Below are 25,531 nucleotides of genomic sequence, written 5' to 3' on the forward strand. Positions count from 1 at the left end.
AGTGAGTGATTCAAGCCATGTTTTATTTCTAATATATTGGAAATACATGTATCAGCTTCTGCCATCAGGGAGACGGTATAAAGTCACGTGTAAGAGTAACCGTCACAAAAAATAATTTATTCCTGTATATGTTAAATAGCAAGATGTAGTCATGTAGTGTTATTTTTTTTTTTACTCCTTTCTTTTTGGTTTGTATGTGTATGTATATGTTGTGTACGAATGCAGCTTTGAGTCCAAGACAAATTTCCTGAAAAAAGACAATAAAGTATACTAACTACCTATTGTTCTTGATATGGCTATTTTTTTGTGTGTGCAAAATTTGAAAATCTACAGCTTGGAAATGACAGACAATAAAATATTGTGTTACCCTTTCATTGTTTTTCTTCACACATCACTTGTCTTATATTTCATCATGCTCTTCACTAGCTATGTTTCCATCCAAAGTTATGAATTTAACTTGGAAAAATGGGAATATCACACAAAACATTTGTGAAAAAATGTGTCACTTCCTGATAAACCTGCACTAAATATCACTAAGAAAAGTAGGATAAGCCACTGTATATATAATTTTCGTAAAATGATCATTCAAAATGATCAATAAATTATCATTTTTATAATCTATGCGCATCTCTGCATTTCCATCTAGTGTTTTTTTTATGCAATATCCCAACATGCGCATAAAAACAGGTGGATTTACAGTATTGTATGTATGATAAACAAGTATACAAACTCTTGAAAAAAAAATGGAAATGGGGTGGAAATTATATGCAACAATGGTCATAATGTAAAAAAAAAAATACTATAGGTTTTTTTAATACTGCATGTCACTCATCAATATCTTTTCATAGCAATTAAAACTAGTTAATGCTTTTTAAATAAAACATTTTTAAGTGGCCTTTAACCCTCTTTAGCCACAGACACAAACACACAGCATGTTTATTCAACATGGCTGACCCATGTGTGACCCTGATCTCTGATCAGCATGAGCTTGTGCATGATCCACTCAGGATCACAAAGTGTCACCACATTTAGATCAGATGCAGCGGATAAATCAATCAGACTATCAAAGATCAGTGTTCCCGTTATAGTAAATCTGGCTTCAGACGATTAACAATTTCCAAAACAGATTACATTCATTCTGTTGAGATTCTTGGGACTTCTTATATAATATCCCCTGCAACGAATACCCTCATAAATGAAATATAGTATAGGATGTATTAAAATAAAATCTAGTATATTACTATCTTATATGATGATAATAATCATAAACATTCTGTAATATTAAAGATATAATAATATTATTCATTATTTAGGATCGTTTTAAAAGTATTGAAAAAAGTGGTTTGAGTAAAATGTGTCTAAATTGAGATTTTTAAATGATAATTTTAAATCTTAGACATGCAGTTAAACAGTTTTAACCTAGAAAAGTGCAATAACACTTTGATTTTTACATGTACTGGAAACATGTAAGGTAAAAATACTTTGTGTTGAAAATTTTTCTCCAATACAATTTCAAGTAATCTACTCAGGATTTTCTATTAATAAATGTAGGATTAAATAGAGAATTAAAAGAGGTATTTGATTAATTGGACAGATGGCGTGGCCAAAGCATGCCAATCTGATTTAAGCAGTACTATGCTGATTAATGAAGTAAATCTCTTTAGATTTCAAATGATCTTTTTACTGTTTATTGTTCTATATATGCTCATGTGTTAGTTTTTATGACTTCTGATGATAGATCTCTGGAGATCAATATATCATCTCAAACTATGTGTCTGCCAATACCTGGTCAGTAGCCCCATTCTGCAGAACAATACACCAACATAACCAGTCAGATATAATACATTATATAGCCTAATATAGAGAATATATACCAGACTGTAATTCATGAAAATGGTCACCAGGTGTGGACAAAACTCAACTTTTTAAAATCCATCACTATGTAAAATTAAAATCACTATTTTCAGAATTTTTGCAGGCTAAAGTTTAAAATATTGTGATATTTAACAAACTATATATTGAGGTTTTGCATTTCATTTGACAATGCATTTGATAGGGCACAATGGCCTATATTATAAAACTTAACAATATGGCATAGCAAGTTAAATTACACTGTCATAGACATTTTCCTCAGTTGTAAGTCGCTTTGGATAAAAGCGTCTGCTAAATGACTAAATGTAAATGTAAATTAATTCCATGCACTCATAACTTGTGTGGATTTAAAATTGGCAACAAAAGAACAGAAATCATTTCTGGATATGCCAACATTGTCTATCTTAGAAAAAGAAATGACAATAAATTGTTCAAGTAAAGGCTTGATTTTATCATTATACAATATGCTGTCAGGATCAAAAGACTCTTCAAACTACAAACTGTAAGCCTGGAGATTGGATATTAACGAGGATATTCAGATGGAGGACTGGATGGAAGCATGTAAAGAGGCTCAATCACAAACAATGAACACACGTCTGAAACTGCTACAATATAAGTGGTTGATGCGGATTTATATAACTCCAGTCGTATATAAATATAATGAAAATGTCCCTGACACTTGCTTAAGATGCAGTGAGTCTGAAGGTACATTATACCATTGTATATGGGAGTGCGAAGAAGTCAAAACATTTTGGAAAGGTGTGAAAGAAATGATAGAGAAGATTATTGATGTTAACATTCCATTACATGTATTTCCTAAGGATATCAAGTTAAAAAAGAAAGAGTATATATTTATAAATATATGCATTCTTCAAGCAAAACGGCATATTTTTTTAGATTGGAAGAGTATTTGTGCACCAAGTATAGGACGTTGGCTAAAAGAAATGATAAAAAAATATGTCAATGGAAAACACACACTGACCTCCTTGAGCTTTTATTTAGGCACTTCCAGTTACCGGCATTTTGAATTTGCATATTAGTAGTTAAATATTTAGTTTCACCCGAAACATTCAACATTTTCAAAATTTAGATTTAGATTTAACAGTTAGATTTAGATTTAACATTTAGATTTAGATTTAACATTTAGATTTAGATGTAACATTTAATATTTAGATTTAACATTTAGATTTAGATTTAAATTTTAGATTTAACATTTAGATGTAGATTTAGATTTAACATTTAGATTTAGATTAGGCTTTAGATTAACATTTAACATTTAGGTGTAACATTTAATATTTAGATTTAACTATTTAAAATATCTCTAAGTTGACCAATATTGTTGTAAATGTGCTGAAAAGTGACGGTCAAAAATTCATACCAGTTTTTTAAAAATTGTTTGAAGCTAAATGTGACAAAATGTTGCTGTTATTTTCAGCGTGAGCCGCTTTACAAACGGCACCCCATAAAAAGAAATACCATTCTCCCATTATAATAAACAAAGCAGTCTATCTTGCTCAATACATTTAATTCACTTTTGTTTGTGGTTTGTTGATTACAATGGAAGAGTGTTTGTTTAGAATATACAGTACAGTCTTACACTGTCTACATTATGATCAAACAGAGCATTATCTAGCGAATCCAAAAAAACTCAAAATTGCCAAGACTGCTTTTAGCCACATATTTTCATGCATAAAATTGATTCTCCTTATTCACCATCAGCTGATCCTGAGGAAACTGAACTGACGTCTAAATACTAAGAGTCCTACAATAAAACACACAGACAGTCACATATGAGTATGAGACATTACTGCTGTCACATCACATCTGGGCCCAGTTTTTCAAAAGTAATCCAGTGGGATTCCAAACTAAGATCAGAGCATGTAATCCTATTTTACATGTAAATGGTAAATGGACTGCATTTATATAGCGCTTGCACAGACCCAATGACCACCAAAGCACTTTACAAGTTGCCTCACATTCACCCATTCATACACCGACGGAGGTGTCAGCCATGCAAGGCACCATCCAGCTCGTCGGGAGCAGCTGGGGTTAGGTGTCTTGCTCATGGACACCTCGACACCTGGTCAGGTGGAACCGGGGATTGAACCACCAACCTTCCGGTTTGTAGACAACCTACATGAACCACTGAGCCACTGCCGCCCCATGTGATCACTTTGAACTCGGTTTGGGATCCATTTGATTAAAAAAAAAAAAAAAAAAAAAAAAAAACAGGATTATCCTAATCCCATCAGAAGGGTGGATTCAGAGTTTTTTTTAAGTGAAAGATCACAACATCAATGTTTATTGATGATATATACATTTCTTCATATTTGAAGCATAGTGCAGGGGTTCTCAAACATTTTGGAGCCAGGGACCCCTTACAGGGGAAAAAAAATATTTATAACAGTGATTGAGCCCATATTTAATGTGGGAGCGGCTAATGAAATATTTTTGCACAAATGGTCTCCACCCAGGGTCATATGTAGGAAGTTTTCAATAGCCTAGTGAGGTCTCAAAAGTGATCTTGCTAGGGGCGTTCGGGGGCATGCTCCCCTGAGGAATTTTTAATTTTCTTGCTCTACACGTGCATTTTAAGGTGTTTTAAGGCCCCAAAATTGGATAATTAAAGCTTTAAAAGCATGTCAGTTGGCAGTGCGTACATTTTTTGTCAAGCAGATGACAGTTTAAATTTGACAATGAATGATGCACATACATGGAAATGCAAAATGTATATGATTATTGTTCACATGTACATCAAAACACAATCACATATTCCAAACAGCAATGGCTTTAAATGAGAAATGTTTCAAGGATTATTTTGCATAGATGTTAAATTCCAATATTTGAACACATTTGAGGTACACAAATATAGCTTATATTTATACAACAATAATGCCAATATGTTTAATAGGTGCTTGTGTTGTTAAATTGAGCTTATATCCACTGTGATTAGCGAAAAAACATACAGAATATATGTGTTAAATAGGAATCCGTCTCTGTCTCCTTTCTGGCACACATGCCCCAAAATCAACCAAAACAGCGAATAGTCTACTTGACGCACAGACATAAGAAATAGGCTACAGATAGATTATCTATAGAAACCTTTAAAGTGCCTACTTTGTATTATTTGACGTTAAATGCATTATATAAGTCACTTTGGAATAAATAGCATGTTTTCAGATGATAAAGAAAACACGAATTACAGTCCGGAAAAAAACGGTAGGCTGTTATAAATTATTTCACGGACCCCACTTTGAGAACCACTCTAGTGTACCCAGAACAATACTAAATTGCTAATGGTTATTTCCAGGGCTTATTTTCTTGGGCCACTGCATAAAAAAGTGAGTTTTAAAATACACAAGTTAAGACAAGTTTGTATATAAGTTCAGGTCCTGTAATAGATCATTGGGGAACACTGTAATTGAGAATAACAGACACACTCTAAAAAATGCTGGGTTGTTTCAACCCAATTTTGGGTCAAATATAGACAAACCCAGCCGTTGGGTTGCATTTTTAAATTACATGCAACGTTTGGGTTTGTCCATATTTGACCCAAAATTGGATTGAAACAACCCAGCATATTTTAGAGTGCAAAAAGATAAGAAACTGGTGTGAAGTCACACACATGTCAGTGTGATCACGGTGTGTTTCTGTGTCTTCAGTCTTTGTAGCGGCTCCGTATTCACCATCAGCTGATCCTGAGGAAACTGGACTGCGAGTCCTACAATAAAACCCACAGACAGTCACATATGAGTGTGAGACATTACTGCTGTTGATATTGTAGCAAATTAGCTCTAAAGACATTAATAATCAATCACAACTTGTTATAATTGATTATGAATATTTGGATCAGTTAATAGAATTAACTTAATGTAGTAAAATTAATATTGCAATTAATCCACCTGTTCGTCCTGTGAACAATCAGTGTTAATTGTTCATTAATTCTAAGAAATTTTGATTTCCGGGGAAGGGAAATGTCTTTCTTACTGTACAGTACAAAGAGCCTGTAGTCAAAATCTAAATCGTAAAATTGTGGAGCACTTTTATGGACTTCGAAACAGACACAGCCATTCACTGCCATTATAAAGCTTGGAAGAGCCAGGCCATTGTTTTATATAACTCCGATTGTATTCGTCTGAAAGAAGAATATCATATACACCTAGGATGACTTGACGGTGAGTAAATCATGGGCTAATTTAAATGTTTGGGTGAACTATACCTTTAACACAGTATACAGAGACTAAAGTGGAGCTGAATTATTACCGGTATCTTATATATGAGACCTGTTACTTAACTTAAGTCAATTTAAAGGCTTGAAATAAAGATATACTCACAGTAGAGTAATGTATCCAGTTTATAATGTGGATCATCCTTCAGATCAGAGAGCAACTTCACTCCTGAATCTCCTATTTTATTCCCAGACAGATTGAGTTCTCTCAGGTGTTCAGGGTTTGATCTCAGAGCTGAAGCCAGAGCAGCACACTCTTCATCTGTGATGCCACAATCCCTCAACCTGTAGAGAACAATGACACACTCTTCACTCTCTCAGTTTAGATCAGTTTAGCAGTGAATCCATTATTAAAGAGAAAGTACAAACTTGGATCAGGATCTGTATTTTCTTTGTCTAATCTATTTTAATTAATACATTTTATGGTTATTTATACATATTTATGAATTTATGAATCATTGATTTGTTTATGAGAATTTTTTTTCAAAGAAGACCACAAAAAAAACAACTTTATGTAATTCTACGCAGTCAACAAATTGCAAAATGTTTTCTTTTCATAATGATAAAGTATCTCTTTAAAAGTCCAGATAGTTTCGAAATTCAATTAATACAGGGTTTAAAAAAAAAAAATTATTTGATTTGAAAAGCTGTTTGAAAACAGTCACTACATCCCAGTCAACTCCAAAATCAATTCTGTTTCATGATTAAATTGACATTTTCACTGGGCCTACTAGAAAAGCAAGCAAACATTCCTCACCCTTTGTTTTAAAATATTTAAAACCAAGAATTAAAAAATACACATTAAAACCATTGAAATCAGCAAATGAAAATATTTTTGTTTTGTTTCCATCACTCCACAATAACAGAACTGACCTTGTGATGGGTTGTGTTTACCCATCAGAGACAATAATGTATCATTAAGACGTAATCTGAATGTTAACACCTCCTCTTTCCGTTATCTCCCTGTATTATCCAGGACTTCATTCACAAATGCTTAAATAAAATGCCCACTGATGTACCAAAACACTCTTATGAGAAAAATTGCGTATTATGATTTGTGAACAATGGTACAATACCTCTGTTTTATTTAGAGTCATTTAATCATGCTATTTTTGCAGAACCTCCCACCCCCTTTAAATGAATGGATGACATTTTAAAAATGCAAGGAGAGAGCAAGGTTCCACTTCATTAAAAATCTTACTGAATCAATGAAGATCAGAAAAATAAACATTCAACACCGCTCTTTCCCACAGTAGACTGTAAGAAACTATGGTTACTAAAATCTGTCTTCATGTGACTGAGATGGATAGTTGATCAGCACAGAGTTCCTCTTCATACACTGATAACACAGTGTTTTTCTTTGATTCAAGTCTGTTTAAAGTCAAGAGACTGAAATGTTGATTGTGTGTGAAAGTGTGTATTTCAGTGTGACTCTCAGTCCTGCAGTTTCATGTTATTGAGGATCAGCTCATGTGTTCAATCATTTACAGCTCAACCAGCTGAACTCACAGCAGCAGAAAGAGGCTGAACACTTCAAACACACTTTACATTGTGATTCATGTGTGAGAGTCAAATATGATCTTACCACAGTGTCTCCAGTTTACAGTGAGGATTCTGTAGTACATCAGACAGCAGATTCACTGATTCTCCTATTTTATTCACAGACAGATCCAGTTCTCTCAGGTGTTCAGGGTTTGATCTCAGAGCTGAAGTCAGAGCAGCACAACCTTCATCTATGATGCCACAATCAATCAACCTGTAGAGAACAATGACAGGTACAAAAAATAAACTGACTAACCTCGATTTACAAGTCACAATTCTATACAGACTATTAAATTGTTTTAATTGATCAGTCATAAAAACAATTCAAAAATAATAAATAAATTCAAAAAGCTTTTAACAAGTGCTTCAAAAATTCCAATTTAAATGGAAAGTTGAATAATAAAAGAGCCACTAAGGAAATATGATCTCCATTTGTTATATTTGTTAATCACTGTATTACTTCTGATGTTGTGAAGGATAAAACAAAATCATCTTATTGTGAAACTGATTTAGATTTTAGACCCAGTGCAAAAATATGTTGATAACTATTAACCCTTAAAAAGATAGGGACAAGTAAAGGAGTATTAATCAAACTAGCAGAAGAAACTGAGCTTACTAAACCAGCCTAAACATGGTTTGCTTCTCATAATTGGTGTCCCAGCTTGGTCAGGCTGGTCTGTTGCCTGGGGCCTCATTTATAACCGCTGCTTATGCACAAAACAGGCCCTGAAACTCTGACCCATGCGTACGAACATTTTGGACACAGAGCAGTTTGGCGACACCGATGGTGAGCTGAGGGACTGACGGCAGATGAAGGAAAACCATTTTAAATCTTGATTATGAGTCCTAAACATAAATACAGTGCATGTTCACAATATGTTTAAATAAATAAAAGAATGATTTAAACTGTTTTACATATACACATTTAGATTAAATATGCTATTATCATTAATGGAGTTAAGCACTTGCAGGAAATCATTACCGAGAAGTTAAAACATTTTTCATATTTGAATAAATAAAAGTATTTATTGAGGATGCGATGCTTTTGAACACTTTTCCTGTGCTATGCTGTGTTTGAATGTTTTAACAACAGCAAGGATTGCTTAGCGCATGATAATAGCAGAACTCATGGTCTGAGGAAATATTTTCGTGCAAATAATGATCAATAAAGCACAATAAGGCTCTGTTTCAATTAAAAAAAATAAAGCAATTAAAAATACCAGTTGACCAGATTTAAAAAAGATTGAGAAAAACTTTTTCTGAAATATATTTTATACTCTATTGATTTATTGATTCAAAAACAAGGCAAGGATAGGTAAATGATTCTTAGCAATGTAATGTGACGACACATCCGTATCTCATATTTTTGTCTTGTAGCGTTAAACATGGTATCACTTGGATGAATATGCATATGCAAATGATATGCAGATGAGGATATGCATAGTAAAACGAGGCGTTGTAAGCGCCATATTATTATTTCGGGGAGGAGACGCATGTGCGCACAATCGTCCGCTGACTGGGATTTATAAAATACATTTTGCACAGTTTCTGGCGTACGCAAGTAGGTTTATAAATTTGTGGAAACTGTGGATTTATTGACTGTTTGTTTGGATTCTTGATTACTTGAAATGAAGACCAGTCACGGTAGAATAAATCTACGACTGCAAGCATATTAACTTGTGCTGCTTTAAGTAATGGACTTGGCTGCTTACAATACCCCTGGTTTTACAGAGTTTTTGGGCACATTCAGCTGGTTAAGCAGGGAGATCAGCAGATATAAGCAATTTTTTAAGCATGGTGGTTTTTGTCAAAAACATGAGTCCTAGACAGTGTTAATCTTGTCAATGTCAAATTAACTTAAAATAAATGGTCATTAACAGTTTTTCTTCATCACCAATAACAAAGACAAGAGGTATAACAAATAGGGATGTATTAGTATACCCCAACCCTTAACTTCAGAAACACAACTTTGAACACTTTAACAACAAACTATTTAACTGCATGATATTATCAATGATCTAACAATGTTTTGATGAAGTAAATCCCAAATAATACTCAATAACAACAGGGACTGCCGTTTGAGCTGTGTATGGCATTATGCTAATAATTCACATTGTAATGTAGACATTAGAGGAAGTAAAATCTGGACTTTAATCAAGACATTTTAGGCAGGTCTGGATCAGTGTGTTCTGTTAGAAAGCAACTGAAGCTCCAGTAAATGTTTGGTGGGTCAAAAACAGGAGCAACAGGTCATGTGATGTGATGGAGATGAATGAAATGAACTTCAGTCTTTTGTGCTGTGATTTAGTGTGTTTAAAGAACATTTCTAAAATGTACATTAAAGGACATTTCTTACTGAGGAGAAAGACACGTGTGAATATCAGAGAGATGATCTCACCTCAGTATCTCTAGCTTACAGCGAGGATCCTGCAGTAGAGGAGAGAGAAGCTTCACTGAATTTCCTATTTTATTCCATGACAGATCCAGTACTCTCAGGTGTTCAGGGTTTGATCTCAGTGCTGAAGCCAGAGCAGCACACTCTTCATCTGTGACGCCACAAATCCTCAACCTGTAGAGAACAATGACAAACTCTTCATTCTCTCAGTTTAGATCAGATCAGTTTAGCAGTGAAACCAGAATTAAAGAGAAAGTACTAACTTAAGCAAAAATCTATATGTTTGATGGACCAATGCACTGAGATCTAAAATGTCACAGAGCACAAAACATTAGCCTAATGTAAGAAAGATAAATAATATTTCCTTATTGCACAATGTCATTGGTTTAAACATTACAAATATTTCAATTCCAAATTTGTTTTAATTTTTATTTGCAAAAATATTTTTAATAACTGATCGAACTGAAATATTTCTTCATATGCAACTTCTCCGACTTCTCAAACTTATGGTGTTACTGATAAAAAAAAAAAAATCTAAACACTGAAGTTGAACACTAAACTCTAGACAGCATCTGCAGCACGGGAGATTTATTAACTCTTATTTTCTAAATATTTTAACAGTAAATTGATTGTTCTCAGTGACACTTACTGAACTGATCTGAATTCTTTAATCACAGGAAGCAGCTTCTGAAGAACATTTAGTTTTTCAGTTTTATTGTCTCTTCCAACAAAATCATTAATATCAAACTTGTCCAGCTTCTCCTCTGATGTCAACAACACAAAGACTACAGCTGACCACTGAGATGAAGAGAGTTTGGCTTCCTTTATTCTTCCAGATTTCAGATTCTGTTGTATTTCCTCCACTAGAGAATGATCACCCAGTTCATTCAGACAGTGGAACAGATTGATGGATTTCTCTGGAGAGTCAATGGTCCTGATCTTCATCTTGATGTACTCAACTGTTTCCTCATTGCTGTCAGATCTGCTTGACTGTTTCATTAGTCTCTGTAGGAGAATCTGATGAGACTCCACTGACAGACCCAGAAGGAACCGCAGGAAAAGGTCCAGATGTCCATTTTTACTCTGTACAGCCCCATTCACAGCCTTCTGATGTAGGTCAGATAAAGTATATGTAAAAAACATAGATAAGTCAGAAAATACACTAGAGAAAACCTGCGAGCAGTTCTTTATTAAAAAGAGGTGCACATATAGAGCCGCTAGATGTTCCTGAACGCTCAGATGAACAAAGCAGAAGACTTTCCCCTGATACCAGCCAGACTCCTCTCTGAAGATCTGAGTGCACAATCCTGAGTACACTGATGCTTCTGTCACATCAATGCCACACTCTCTCAGGTCTTCCTCATAGAAGATCACATTGCCTTTCACAAGCTGCTGAAAAGCCACTTTCCCCAGTTTGAGGATCAGGTCTTCATCTGTCACGTTGTTCTCATAGTCCTTCTCATGTTTGATGTTGGTCTGAAGGATCAGGAAGTGTGTGTACATCTGAGTGAGAGTCTTGGGAATCTCTCCTCTCTCTGCTTCGCTCAACATCTTCTCCAGAACAGTGGCTGAGATCCAGCAGAACACGGGGATGTGGCACATGATGTAGAGGCTCCTTGATGACTTCAGGTGTGCGATGATTGTATTGGCCAGACTCTGATCACTGATTCTCTTCATGAAGTATTCCTCTTTCTGTGGATCATTGAAGCCTCGTATCTCTGTCACTCGATGGACACACTCAGAGGGGACGAGATCGGCTGCTGCTGGTCTGGAGGTGATCCAGATGAGAGCAGAGGGAAGCAGATTCCCTACAATGAGGTTCATCAGCAGCACGTCCACTGAGGCTGATTCACTTACATCACACAACCTCACATCGCTCTGAAAATCCAGAGACAGACGACACTCGTCCAGACCATCAAAGATGAACAACACTTTATATTCATCACTGGATATTTCCATTTCTTTTGTTTCAGGAAAAGAGACAAGAAGAAGATCTGAAAGACTGAGTGTTTTGTCCTTCATCAGATTGATCTCTCTGAAAGGAAGTGGAAATATGAGCTGGACGTCCTGATTCTCTTTCTCTTCAGCCCAGTCCAGGATGAACTTCTGCACAGAGACTGTTTTTCCAATGCCAGCGACTCCCTTTGTCAGCACAGTTCTGATGGGTTTGTCTTGTCCAGGTAAAGGTCTAAAGATGTCATTGCATTTGATCGGTGTGTCCTCTGTTGCTGCTCTCCTGGATTGTGTCTCAATCTGTCTCACCTCATGTTCATTACTGATCTCTCCACTCTCACTCTCTGTGATGTAGAGCTCTGTGTAGATCTCATTCAGGAGTGTTGGGTTTCCCTGCTTTTCTGTTCCCTCATACAGACTCTCAAACTTCTTCCTCAGATTTGATCTAAAAGTGTTGAGGAATTCATGGCTGTAAAATTAACATACCAAATTATTACACAAGTTATTAAGCAATAAGTATTTTTTGTATTATCATAATCAAACCATATCTTTCACAGAAACGTTATACCTGAGATTAGTCTGTGTATCTCCACTCTTAAACTCTATTATATGATCCACAGATGCGTCACTCCTCATAAACACACAGCTGGGCTCTGGTTCTGAACTCTTCTGATGAACTGAACTATACAGAGATTAAAGTGAATTCAATTTCTGTATTTCAGTTACTGTATTTAAAAAACGTATTGTACGCATAGAAACACTTCAAAGGTTTTTATTTACACTATGTTGATGTTGATACAAAAACTGTACTTTTAACTAAGCACTCTCATAGATGTGTGTCTCTGTGAGCAACTCTATATACGTTCAAATATCAGAATTAAAAAAAACTATAAACAATGTACAAAAAATAATTATTTAATATCACAATACTATTCTGATAATACAAAATGCCATACTATAATCATATTTTTATAGAAATTATTTACCTGCAAACAGTCTTGGTATCTCCACTCATAAAATTTACTGGCCAATCCATAGACTTGTCACTCCTCATAGACACACAGCTGGGCTCTGGATCTGATCTCTTCTGATCAACTGAACTAAAACAGAACAGATTTGATCCTTTATGATTATAATCATTTTAGGGCTGCACGATTAATCACAATCAACATGGAAATTGCGCTTAAACAGTTTTATATTATTGCGATCAGGGCAGGACTTAGGGTGCTGGGGGCCCCTGGGCTTGAGTTTATGTTTGGGCCCTACTATCGCTACAATGCACACCAGCCCACATTACCCTCCCAGCTCCCACAGTCCCACCCACAGACACAGGTATTCAAATGTGAAGTTAGGGGGATTTGGGGGCATGCCCCTGAGAAAATTAGTATTTCTCGGACCTACACATGTGCAATTTAAGACTTTTGAAGGCCAAAAATAAATGGATAAGAAACAGCTTTAAAACCATGGCAGTGGGCATTAGATTATTTGTCAATACCTGCTCTCTCCTCATCTCGCATCTTTCTTTTTCTCTCAGTCTCCTTATCCTGCCCTAGTTCTTCCCCTCCTAAAGCTGAACTTTGACTGATAGTCTTTTTATTTTCGTCTGTGTCAGTGAAGAAAGTTAACATAAATAGGCTCAACTGACATTTATATGTTTTATGAATGCTTTTCTTAGACAAGTTAATTTACTCAAGGCTACCAGGAAAGCTGTAGCCTAAGTCAGTATTGCCAATAGGAACCTTCTACAAGCTTTGGAATTTGAAAATGTCTGTTTTTAAATGTTAAAAGTAATTTTAAATAATACAAATTATGCTCTGTTTAATGCGGTTGGTGTAATTGGCAGACGCGTTCCCTTGGGCATCATGCGCTGTGGAAACACGTCAAAGCAGCTATAGCGCACGTAGGTGATTTTGAATGAATATTTTATGTCGATATACAATGGTTAGTTACTGTTAAAACTAATTCTGCTATTGATATATCTTTGCAAGACTGCCGACCCTATAGGCTATAGAACAGTGGCAAGGGAAAATAATTGTCCGGCGAATATCGAAACTAAAACTAACTTTACTGCGCTCAACCACCGTGAGTGCATTTCATGTAGGCTATGCCTATAGGGATGTTCGCCGGAGTCAAATGTGACGTCACGATATGGGCGTGGTCGCGAACTGGTTGGCAGAAAGAACCAAAATATGTCGCAGACTCGCAGCAGTCTACCTGTGTTTTGTCAGCATATGCTAATTATTTGTCCGAAGAACCAAAAAAGAGATATAAGGTTAAGCTTTTATATAACCAGGGTTCATGTTCTCTGCCTGATCAATATCACCTGAGTGAGAATTGGAGCAAAAGCCCGGACACATGGCCAGATTTGACATTCGGCGACATCTATCTGTATCTCATCGACACGCCATCTATGTTTACCAGAGAGTCGATGAAGGCGTACAAATCTTTAGATGCCTATAAATTAAGTAATAATTACGAATATTACTTGTTGTAACTAAGGATAACTGGTAAATATGTTACAACTAGAGTAAAAATACAGGTGTAATTTATCCATGGGCTATATTTTGAATCAAAATTATACCTCTGATATATAACATTGGTTAACATATACGTAAAATGTATGAATGAAAATACAATAATTTGCCCTTAATTTATAAGGGTATGTCAGTGTTATTATACTTCCATTGCTCAGTCACAGCATGCACAAAAAGTTATGTAAACAAACACTTTGACACGTCTTCCGCGGTATTTTGTACAGTTATTCATTTATTAATTAACCCAACAATGCGATAGAACCTACTAGTAACATTTATTTACAAAATTAGTTTTAATTTTTAACGCAAAATGTAGGTAGCAGACGCGATCGTGGTCCGCTGGCTCCCATTGTTTTCCGCTGGGTATAGACGCCTAATTGCAGAAATTCAAAGCTTTCTTTCTTGATTCAGGCTGTTTAGGTACGCGGTAGAAGCTCTTGGGGTTATTACTCTTATCGAACCTGTTAACACAGCCGATCACAAAGCACGATACAACCATTTTCTTCTGTGTTTGCGCTGCGCTTTAAGCGGTCATTACTTTTCTTCTGCCAACCAGAGCGCGTCGTGACGTCACGGCGAACATCCCTATTCCTGTATTGTGATGGCAGTGGAGAGAGCGCTCAAAACTCTCCAGAAAACATAATTTAGTGAACAAAAATTATAGAAAGTATCATTCTCAAGCATTGAGACGTGAACATATGATAATTTATCCAGATGTTTCTAAATGTGTGCTCTTTTGGACTAAAAGCCTAATTGAAGCTGTTAAGTAGCCGATCGCAATGGAGCAGCATGCATGTTCTCTTACGTAGAGTTCTCTCGTACTGCGTCGAAGAACGCTACGGGAAAGATATTTCTTTGTCGAGATTGAAGCCAAAAATTAATCCTTAATTTTGTAATATTGTAAAACGCTTTTCTGAAGCATACAACCTAGGCGGAGCAATACAGCTCACCCATTGGCTGCTCTGCCAGAAAAGCACAGCCTATGCGAGGCCAGGACGCTGACCAATGAGGACGCTTCGCGCCCTTCTGCGTCACCTCCCGCCCAAACAGGCGTGGCCTAGGCCTATAAATACGAGCATAGCTGTCTAACACGCCGATTTTCTTAAATTCACGAAGCTGCACGCATCGTTGGATTGGATTCGAGCCGCCACAGCCGTTTGGATACAAGCACCTCAGCAGGACGCGCCTCTTACCTGAAGCCGCTGGTCATCGCCGCCTTCAGCCGCCGTTCCCTGCTGCGCTTCTCCGGCGTGGAATATCCTTTACATTATGTGTGTGTGTTTTGTGTGTGTGTTCGCCGTCGCGTCACACAGTTTTTCCACACTAAAAGAGCCGAGCGTCTTTTTCAAGATGTCTCGCACCTCCTGTGGCTCGTGTAGAGCCCCGCTCAGCGACGGGGACCACGTGCTTGTGTTTCCTGCCTGTGAGTATCACGCAGCTTCAGCTCTCGTCGATGGCGGCTGCCATCACTGTGATTTGATGCCTACGGTGACTCTGCGGACTCGCCTGGCGTTCATTTACTGAAGCTGCACCCTTTTCCGCCCGCTGTAGTGCCGCGCCGTGAAAAGCGCCGTGCTCAGCGGAGCCCGGAACCTCCCTTCACCACGAGGTGCTCGCCGCTGCTGCCGCTAGCTTCTCCGCCCGCTTCGCTCGACTCTCTGACCGACGGACAAGGGCCGCTGTGTGCCGCCGCGTCCGTCATGGATGAGGAAGATGAAGCCGTGTCTGTGAAGGACGACTGCTGTTCTCTCCTCGCTTCGGGTAGCGAGGGATGGGCGAGCTCCGAGGATCTCCCCTCCCCCGCCGCTCGTGAGCGTCGACGGAGAAAGACCAGCATCGATGCGCTTACCGGCTGGATGGCTGCTTTTCTGCAGAGGAACGTACGTTACCGTCCTCACGACCCGCGCCTTTTTCTTCCTGAATTCACGAAGAAATCGCGGAGTCCCGGAAAGCCCCGTTTTCAGCCAGGATGCGCATTTTCTGCTTCGAGGAAAGCTACAGTGTTAAAATCCCGCCGCGGCCGGATTTCACTAAAATGTCTCGCTCGCACAGTCCCAACATTCGCGACCGTGCCAGTGTATTTTGCAGTCACCAAATCGGCATCAATGCCCGTTTGCCTGCACACAGACGCCGTTTTCACGACGCCCCAGGTAAATCTGAAAATGTATTTACTGGTGTCCCGGCCACGGCCGGTGGTGTAATGTGTGTATCCGTAATGCCCACGACCTAGTGCCCATTCGTACACACAAGCACAGCCCTACACAATACAGGGCTTGCACACATAAAATCGACTCATGTCGGTTGTGCTTCACATGTAAGTTAGTGAACGTGCCCGCTTTTCAGTGCCCACAATCACTACACACTGCATGTCCCGTGGTTTCTGTAAAAACGAAACGAATGCACGGTCAGTCGGTTCTGATAGACAGTACTCTCTGTGCTACACGGTGTCCCGGCCACAGCCGATGATGTAATGTGTGTATCCGTAATGCCCACGACCTAGTGCCCATTCGTACACACAAGCACAGCCCTACACATACAGGGTGTGCACACATAAATCGACTCATTTCGATTGTGCATTATATGTAGTGAGCGTGCCCGTTTTCAAGCGCCCACAATCACTACAAACTACATGTCACACGGTTTCTATGAAACAAAACCAATGCACGGTCAGTCAGTTCTAATAGACAGTACTTCCCAGTGCTATAAATGTACCCGCGTTCACGCACCCACATTTATTCTCAAACATGCCGAGCCGTACGGGGCTCGCACCGCGCGCTCTCTCTTTCAGCTGAGAGAGCTGAGAGCGCGCGCGGGCTGCCCGCTCGATTAAGCGCGCCCCCGCATCACGCTGCAATGGCGCCCATGTTACAGCACACGACTGCTCTCGTGTCGCCGCCATTTCGCGACCAGAGCCCGGTTTTTCAACCCGTGCAAGCACAGCCCTGAACAACACAGGGTCTGCACACATAAAATCGGCTCATGCCGATTGTGTTTTACATGTAGTGAGCGTGACCCACTGCCAAGTGCCCACAACCACTACACACTGCACGTTCCGCGGTTTTCTGTAAAAACGAAACTAACGAACGGTCAGTCAGTACACAAAAACAGTGTTCCCGGTGTTATAAATGTGCCCGCCACCAAGCGCCCACGTTTATTCACAAACATCACGAGCCCTACGGGACTCGTCCCGCGCGCTCTCTCTCGACACAGAGAGCTGAGCGCGCGCGGGATGCATACTGTGTTAAACATGCCCCCCGCCTCACACGCCACGGCGTCCATGTCACAGCACACGGTTGCTCTCGTGTCGCCGCCATTTCGCGACCAGGGCCCAGATTACATTCAACCCCTAGTCACACGTGCAGATGCATGGGAATGACTTCCCGGGGTCTCAGAATGGGTGCTAGAGACTATAAAAAGAGGCTATTCGCTACAGTTTCATCGACGCCCTCCCCGTTTCACGGAGAAAGTCGAAACTACGGTGAAAACAGAAGTAGCACATCTACTTCGAGCCGAAATAGCGAAGCTATTGAGCAAAGGGGCCATAGAGCCTTTATCTCAAGCTCAGAGCGAAAGGGGTCTGTACAGCAGATATTTTCTGGAACCGAAAAAAGACGGGGGTCTCAGACCCATTTTAGATCTCAGGCATCTGAACAAAGCGCTGACAAAGCGAAAGTTCAGAATGCTCACGACCAGAGCTATCCTCGCGCAGATTCGCCGAGGAGACTGGTTTATGGCAATAGATCTGAAAGACGCGTATTTTCATACAAATTGCGTCACGTCACAGGCGATTTTTGAGATTCGCCTTCGGGGGCCAGGCATATCAGTACACAGTCCTGCCATTCGGCCTGTCTCTAGCACCTCGTACATTTACAGTGTGCATGGACGCGGCGCTGGCACCCCTGAGACTCCGCGGCATTCGAATTCTGAATTATTTGGACGATTGGCTGATTCTAGCTCAATCACCTTCAGAACGCATCCGCCACAAGACCCTAATTCTCGATCACCTCGAGTGCTTAGGTCTGAGAGTCAATTGGGAGAAAAGTTCACTGTTTCCCAGTCAAAGGATCTCCTTTTTAGGACTGGATCTGAACTCACTGTCTATGACAGCACAGCTGTCATCACAGCGCAGGCAAAATACCCTGCAAATGGCGAAATCCTTCCTCAGCGGCCACATAGTGCCACTCAGGAGATTTCAGAAAATGCTGGGCCTCATGGCCTCAGCCTCAACAGTGCTGCAGTTGGGCCTGCTGCGCATGCGCCCACTACAGTTCTGGTTGAGAGCGCGCGTACCGCGCCGAGCATGGTTACACGGTCGTTATCGCCTCAAGGTCACTCAGGAATGCATTTCAGCCCTGACACCATGGAGAGCGTCAGACTGGTACCGGTCAGGTGTAAGCCTGGGGACTTCCTCGAGCCTGAAGGTGGTGTCCACGGACGCGTCCACCTCAGGCTGGGGAGCACTGCTCGACGGCAGTCCGCTCTTTGGCCAGTGGTCAGAGCGAGCCGAACTACCGCACATAAACTGCCTGGAAATGATGGCAGTGGACTTTGCGCTGAGGCGCTTCTGTCCCCGGATAAAAGGACACCACGTCCTGGTCCGCTCGGACAACATGTCGGTAGTAGCCTACATAAACCGCCAGGGTGGCGTGAGATCCCGGAACCTATTCAGGTTAGCGGAACGCATACTGGTGTGGGCCCAGCACAACCTGCGCTCGTTAAGAGCAATGCACGTGCCAGGCCACTTGAACGTAGGCCCGGACAGACTCTCACGGAACAACGTTCCTACGGGAGAGTGGTCCCTACACACACAGACAGTGCGTCTGCTGTGGAAAACGTTCGGCAGAGCGGAAATAGACCTGTTTGCAAACCAGGAAAACGCTCATTGCCCAGAATTCTTTTCGAAGAGCGCGAACGCGCTGGCCAGAGTCTGGCCCCGCCGCCCGCTCTATGCTTTTCCTCCTGTCTCACTCCTGCCTCAAGTGCTGGAGCGTATCAAGGAGAGCGGATGCTCAGTACTGCTAGTTGCTCCATTCTGGACGAATCAGACCTGGTTCCCAGCTTTGACGCGACTGAAAAGTACTGCCCCGTGGCCGATTCCAGTGAGGAGAGACCTCCTCTCACAGGCCAAGGGCTCGATTCTGCATCCTCACCCCGAGCTTTGGTCCCTACACGTATGGGCCATAAACGGGTACCCGCTAACCTCCCAAGAGGAGTGTTAGACACGATCGAACAAGCTAGGGCTCCGTCTACTAGACGGCTCTACGCTTCCAAATGGTCGGTGTTCTCTGGATGGTGTTCAGATCAAGGTCTGTCACCACTTCAGTGTGGAGAACCGGAGATTCTCTCCTTCTTGCAAGAGCTATTGGATAAGGGAAGAACCCCATCCACGCTCAAAGTCTATGTGGCTGCCATATCAGCGTTCGTTAATCCAACGCTTGGCCGTTCACTAGGCAGGAACGACCTGGTGGTCCGCTTCCTGAGAGGCGCCAGGAGGTTAAACCCTCCAAGGCCTCCTTCAGTCCCCGTTTGGGACCTTTCTACAGTGTTGAACGCTATGAAAGGGGCCCCTTTCGAGCCTATTCACTCAGTTGACATGAAACACCTGTCTCTCAAGACCGAGTTTCTTTTGGCTCTCGCTTCAGTGAAGCGTGTGGGAGACTTGCAAGCGCTCTCAGTGAGAGCTTCTTGTATGGAGTTCGGGCCAAACGACTCTATAGTCGTATTGAAACCGAAGCATGGGTACGTGCCTAAGTCCCTCAACACACCGTTCAGGGCTCAGGTCATCTCCCTGTCGGCCATGCCGGCCTCAGAGGACGGAAATAGCTCCCTTTGCCCGGTCAGGGCATTAAGAGCTTACGTGTCCCGCTCCGCTGTTTTTCGACAGACGGAGCAGCTCTTTGTTTCGTTCAGCGGGCGCTTCAAGGGACGAGCCGCAACGAAACAGAGTCTATCTCGATGGGTAGTGGACGCCATTGCGCTAGCCTACGCATCTAGAGGCTTGGAATGCCCTTTGGGCATCAGAGCACATTCCACGAGAGGCATGGCCTCTTCATGGGCTTGGTATAGCGGAATCTCGTTACATGATATCTGTATGGCGGCAGGCTGGGCCTCCCCGTCTACATTTATTAGGTTCTATAACCTAGAGGTTCCTGCGTTGCAGGCTAAACTGCTCTCGGTCTAGAAGACTATGTATAAGTGTTCCTGCCCCGCGCTGCGGCCCAGGTCACTTCAATGGTAATATGTACAAGTGCTCCTGCCCCGCGCTGCGGCCCAGGTCACTTCAATGCCTAATATGTATAAGTGTTCCTGCCCCAAGCTGCGGCCCAGGTCACTTCAATGTTTAAGCATCACTCACTGACAATGTGTCCCATGAGCATGCTATTACCCTTCATATATATCTATATTTACATATATATGCTATTATGCCTTAAGAGGCACTACTATAAGGGATGATGCTATTTTAGCCGCTCTCCCTATACTTCTTGGGGTAGGCGCTTGTATACCAGGGCGCGCGCGCCCTTAGGTGTCTGTGTCGATCCAAGAACACGCACGGCGGTTTGCATAGGGTTCCCGTAGCGTTCTTCGACGCAGTACGAGAGAACTCTACGTAAGAGAACGTACTCGGTTACTAACGTAACCTCGGTTCTCTCTAGGAGAGGGAACGAGTACTGCGTCTCATGCCGTGCGTGTCCACGCTGCGTCGCTTCATTGACGAAAATCGGCGTGTTAGACAGCTATGCTCGTATTTATAGGCCTAGGCCACGCCTGTTTGGGCGGGAGGTGACGCAGAAGGGCGCGAAGCATCCTCATTGGTCAGCGTCCTGGCCTCGCATAGGCTGTGCTTTTCTGGCAGAGCAGCCAATGGGTGAGCTGTATTGCTCCGCCTAGGTTGTATGCTTCAGAAAAGCGTTTTACAATATTACAAAATTAAGGATTAATTTTTGGCTTCAATCTCGACAAAGAAATATCTTTCCCGTAGCGTTCTTCGACGCAGTACTCGTTCCCTCTCCTAGAGAGAACCGAGGTTACGTTAGTAACCGAGTACGTTATTCTTTGTGAAATGAAGATAAATATCAGGTTGCGCCATTTGATTATGGCCTCGAAGCTCTCAGTCGGAGGATATTAAGGCCCGGGTATTTTATCCCGTGCTCCCCTCCGTCTTTCAAACTTTCAAACTACTCCGTAACCGGGGAAAGATGCATTCGGTGCGTGTGCGCGCACTATAGTGTATTGGATTTTGTTTTCAAGCGCTCAAGTCACTACTTTGGGCTGATTATAGCCCTCGCTCGCACATGGGCAGACAGTGGAAATACGGCTAATAATTTCTGAATATCTGGCATATAAGTTAACCGAACAAAACAAACGAACGAAAACAGGTAAGGGAGGGGGCCCCCTACTGGGCAAGGCCCATGGGCTGCAGCCCAGTCAAGCCCAATGGTAAGTCCGGCCTTGATTGCGATTATGAAATGGCAAAGGGTGCGATTATTTTTTTATGTGCAGCTTGTCAGTGACGTACGGCTCTGATTAGTAGTAAATGCTACTACATCTGTAAGCACTGCGAGTTTGAGTCGCTTATAACGTGCATTTGAAAAAGCAACACGCATCAAACATCTTTCCAAACATGAGAAACATTTATGAACCTCTTGTCCAACAAAAGACAACATTTAATAAATAAATTAAAGCATTTCAATCTTCTGTTTATTCAGCTACATTTAGTATGATGCCCATAGGGATTTCCTGGAATGACGTGCATCATCTACTTCTGCGGCGAGGCATATTTGGAGTTTCTGCGTGAGACGCCCTCTGGCTTTCAGATGGAGCCGCTTTTACTACCGATCATCCGTTCTGCACTGACAAGCTGCGTGCTTAATATTAATGGGTATGAAATAATAATAATAATAATAATAATTTGTTACATTTATATAGCGCTTTTTCTGAGACCTCAAAGCGCTTTACATAGAAGGGGGGTGAATCTCCTCAACCACCACCAATGTGCAGTATCAACTTGGATGATGCGACGGCAGCCATATTGCGCCAGAACGCCCACCACACACCAGCTTACTGGTGGAGAGGAGACAGTGATGAAGCCAATCAGTATATGGGGATGATTAGGAGGCCATGATGGACAGAGGCCACTGGGCATATTTTGGCCAGGATGCCGGGGTTACACCCCTAGGCAGTCAGGTTTTATAAAAGGAAGACATATTTGTAATAATATCAGACTTTTATTAGATAGATTATAGTGAAATTATCAATGAAAATAGTTTTATTCTGTTTGTTGATTTTTACAAGGCTTTTGATACAATCGAACATGACTTTATTTTAAAAAAGCCCTCACATTTTATGGTTTTGGGGACACATTTCAAAAAGTAATCAGAACCCATATAATTGTCACAGTTGTGTTCTGTTTAGTTTGTTTTCATTGGACTTGTCTGCTGTCTTCACATCACGTGTAGTCTTCAGGGTTATTGTTCATCTGTATCGCCTGTGTCTAGTTAATCATCATCTGTATAACCTGTTCTGTTAATCAGTGTTCATCTGTGTTTGTATTTAAATTCCTTCAGTTCAGTCACTCTTTGTCCGTTCTCCGTTGTATTTAGTGTGTGTGTGTGTGTGTGTGTGTGTGTGTGTGTGTGTGTGTGTGTGTGTGTGTGTGTGTGTGTGTGTGTGTGTGTGTGTGTGTGAACCTTCTGCCTGCCTGTACCTTTGAGTTATATCGTATTTGTTAGTAAAATGTTTGCATTGGAACTTCTGACTCTTCGTCTTCTTCTGCCTGCACCACACCGTGACAATAATAAGATTAATATAGCTCTGTAAAATTGGTATATGGAACTTCTCATAGATTCAAAATTAAAGGGGGGATTTGACAGGGCCCTATTAGGCCATTGCTTTTTTTTGTTGGTTACACATTTTGGCCATTCATATTAAGTAAGATATTTTCCGTGGTATCAGAATAGAAGATATAGAAATTAAATGCACACAATTAGCCGATGACACCACCCTTTTCTTAAGAGACTATACTGAAGTTGAAAAAGCAATTATGCATTTTTTTCATCTGTATCTGGTCTTTCCATGAATATTAATAAATGTGAAAAGAAACTGAATTCTTGGCTGACGAGAGATCTCTCTTTAGCCGTGTGTTATTGGTTAAACCTGAGGGTTTATCTAGGTTGGTATAGGCTACACTGCTGAAGTGTTAGCTTCAGATAATTAAAATACCCCCCTCGTTAATTAAAATGATAGACACCAGACTTTTTACATTTATTTGGAAGAACAAATCAAATTGAATGTGATTTGAATGATTTTAAGACCTCTAACATATTAAAAATAAAATGGTAATAAGCATAGGCCTATATTTTAAAAAAAGAATTATATATATTTTTTCATATTTATAACTTTTTATAGTTGATCCTCTCTCTCTCTCTCTCTCTCTCTCTCTCTCTCTCTCTCTCTCTCTCTCTCTCTCTCTCTCTCCCCCCTTTGTTTACCCCTGACATGTAGCCTATGGTTAGGCTATATGTAGGCTACTCCTATATGTAAATTATGTTTTGTTCTTATTAAAATGCGATAAAATATATATATATAAAAAACGTTTTAAATAAAACTGACAAGGTGAGCAAACGCAGCTTTTGCCAATCGCGTGCGGTTTCATTTCGACCAATCGCTTTTATTATAAAGCCTTAAAAAGGATTTTTCGTCAAAAGCACTTTAGGCTGGTCTTCTTCGTAATCAAAATTTAACGTAACAAATACATTTTATATTTTAAACAGGCTAATTTATGTTTTTTCAAACCTGCATCCTGGAGAAAAATCTTCGTCTCTAACGTTAGATGTTTGTGTGTGATCCATGATGAATCTGAACAGTTACAGAATCTGATCTCGAACACTGACTCTGGATGGAAATGACAAAAACAACAATTCAGTTCAACGGGTCAGAAAGGATCACGAGACGGCGACGTTCACTCATTGTTAACACAAATGCTAAAATACACCACAGACAACACAACAAAAAAACAACAATGAAACCACATTAATTTGTTATGAAATAAAAAGATAAAACATCATACCTGAACCTAACCCGAAGAACTAGCAGTCCTTCGGAGAAAATATTCCTAATGCAGAAGTCACACGAAAGCGTCAGATCTATTCTCCAGACTCAGAGAATACAGATGCTTATTTTCACCTTTCAAGTAACTACACGCAAACTCATTACAAGGTTCCCGTTAAACACACGGATACGTTATTTTAAATGATCGATTCTGGCTGATAAAATGGCGAACATGAACTCTTACCTTGCCCAAATAGCCTACCCACACTTGCGGTCTCTGCACTTGACCACTCGTCTACTTGCATTACGTATTTCCTCTATTTGGCCCAAGTGGTCAAGGTGCGTAGAGACCGCAGGTGTGATTTGCCCCATTGGCCGCTAGATCGTATCAACGGCGCCGACATATTTCTCCGGGCAACTTGCTGTAACTCACACAAATAGACTGAAGAAAAGTTGCCTTACTGTTTTGAGGTTTTACAAAACGTCTCAAACCAGATCTCGGGGAATTACCTTTCACGGGTAAGACACAGTCGTTTTTGGTCGTATTTGTTCATTAAAACATTATGTTGACAGCTGCAAGTGAAAAGACGTGGGCCTCTTTTTATCTTTTTTAATATGGTGTTTCCACCATATGACGTAGAAATGTAAAATGGTTGTAACATGTTTTACTGGATCCATGAATTATCTTATAATTAGGTCTAAGCTGTGATATTAATCTTAATGGAATTAAAAACTGAACTGAAGCATTAGGCAGTTGAAGGTGTTCAGTATTCAATCATGTTAATTTTGTGTCCTCGGTTCCTCTTTGTTCTCTGTGTAAAATGACGGCTGTCCTCAAGAAGTGTGAGATATGCAAACATCCTTTCTACATTTGCTCAGAATACTAGTCAGGGCAATTAGCCTAAAATAATTTTAGAGCTAATACTTCAGAATTTTTTGGTGCTGGTATAAATTTCTATG

At 40.4% G+C, this 25,531-nt stretch overlaps 1 protein-coding gene across 1 annotated transcript; it reads right to left on the minus strand.

Annotated features, from left to right (window-relative positions):
• Positions 1-4,272: 4,272 nt before the first annotated feature.
• On the minus strand, positions 4,273-24,418 carry LOC306996955 (NACHT, LRR and PYD domains-containing protein 3-like). The gene is made up of 8 exons (XM_079609923.1): positions 24,317-24,418; positions 12,977-13,090; positions 12,559-12,672; positions 10,687-12,459; positions 10,041-10,211; positions 7,686-7,856; positions 6,207-6,385; positions 4,273-5,593 (listed from the first exon to the last, which is right to left on the minus strand). Coding segments are annotated over exons 1-8 (2,580 nt in total). The 5' UTR covers positions 24,373-24,418; the 3' UTR covers positions 4,273-5,591.
• Between the last annotated feature and the right edge of the window lie 1,113 nt (positions 24,419-25,531).

This window comes from Phoxinus phoxinus (assembly GCF_949152265.1).
Source record: "Phoxinus phoxinus genome assembly, chromosome: 4".
Lineage (NCBI taxonomy): Eukaryota > Metazoa > Chordata > Actinopteri > Cypriniformes > Leuciscidae > Phoxinus > Phoxinus phoxinus.

What these genes read in the sequence shown, in the direction of transcription:
- LOC306996955 (XM_079609923.1), bottom strand. Translation starts at nt 24,372, where the DNA reads ATGGATCACACACAAACATCTAACGTTAGAGACGAAGATTTTTCTCCA. An exon ending in AAAGAATTCAGATCAGTTCA is followed by an intron (nt 10,212 to 10,686) that starts GTAAGTGTCACT and finishes TGTTCTCTACAG; the next exon opens with GTTGAGGATTTGTGGCGTCA. An exon ending in TGTAAACTGGAGACACTGTG is followed by an intron (nt 6,386 to 7,685) that starts GTAAGATCATAT and finishes TGTTCTCTACAG; the next exon opens with GTTGAGGGATTGTGGCATCA.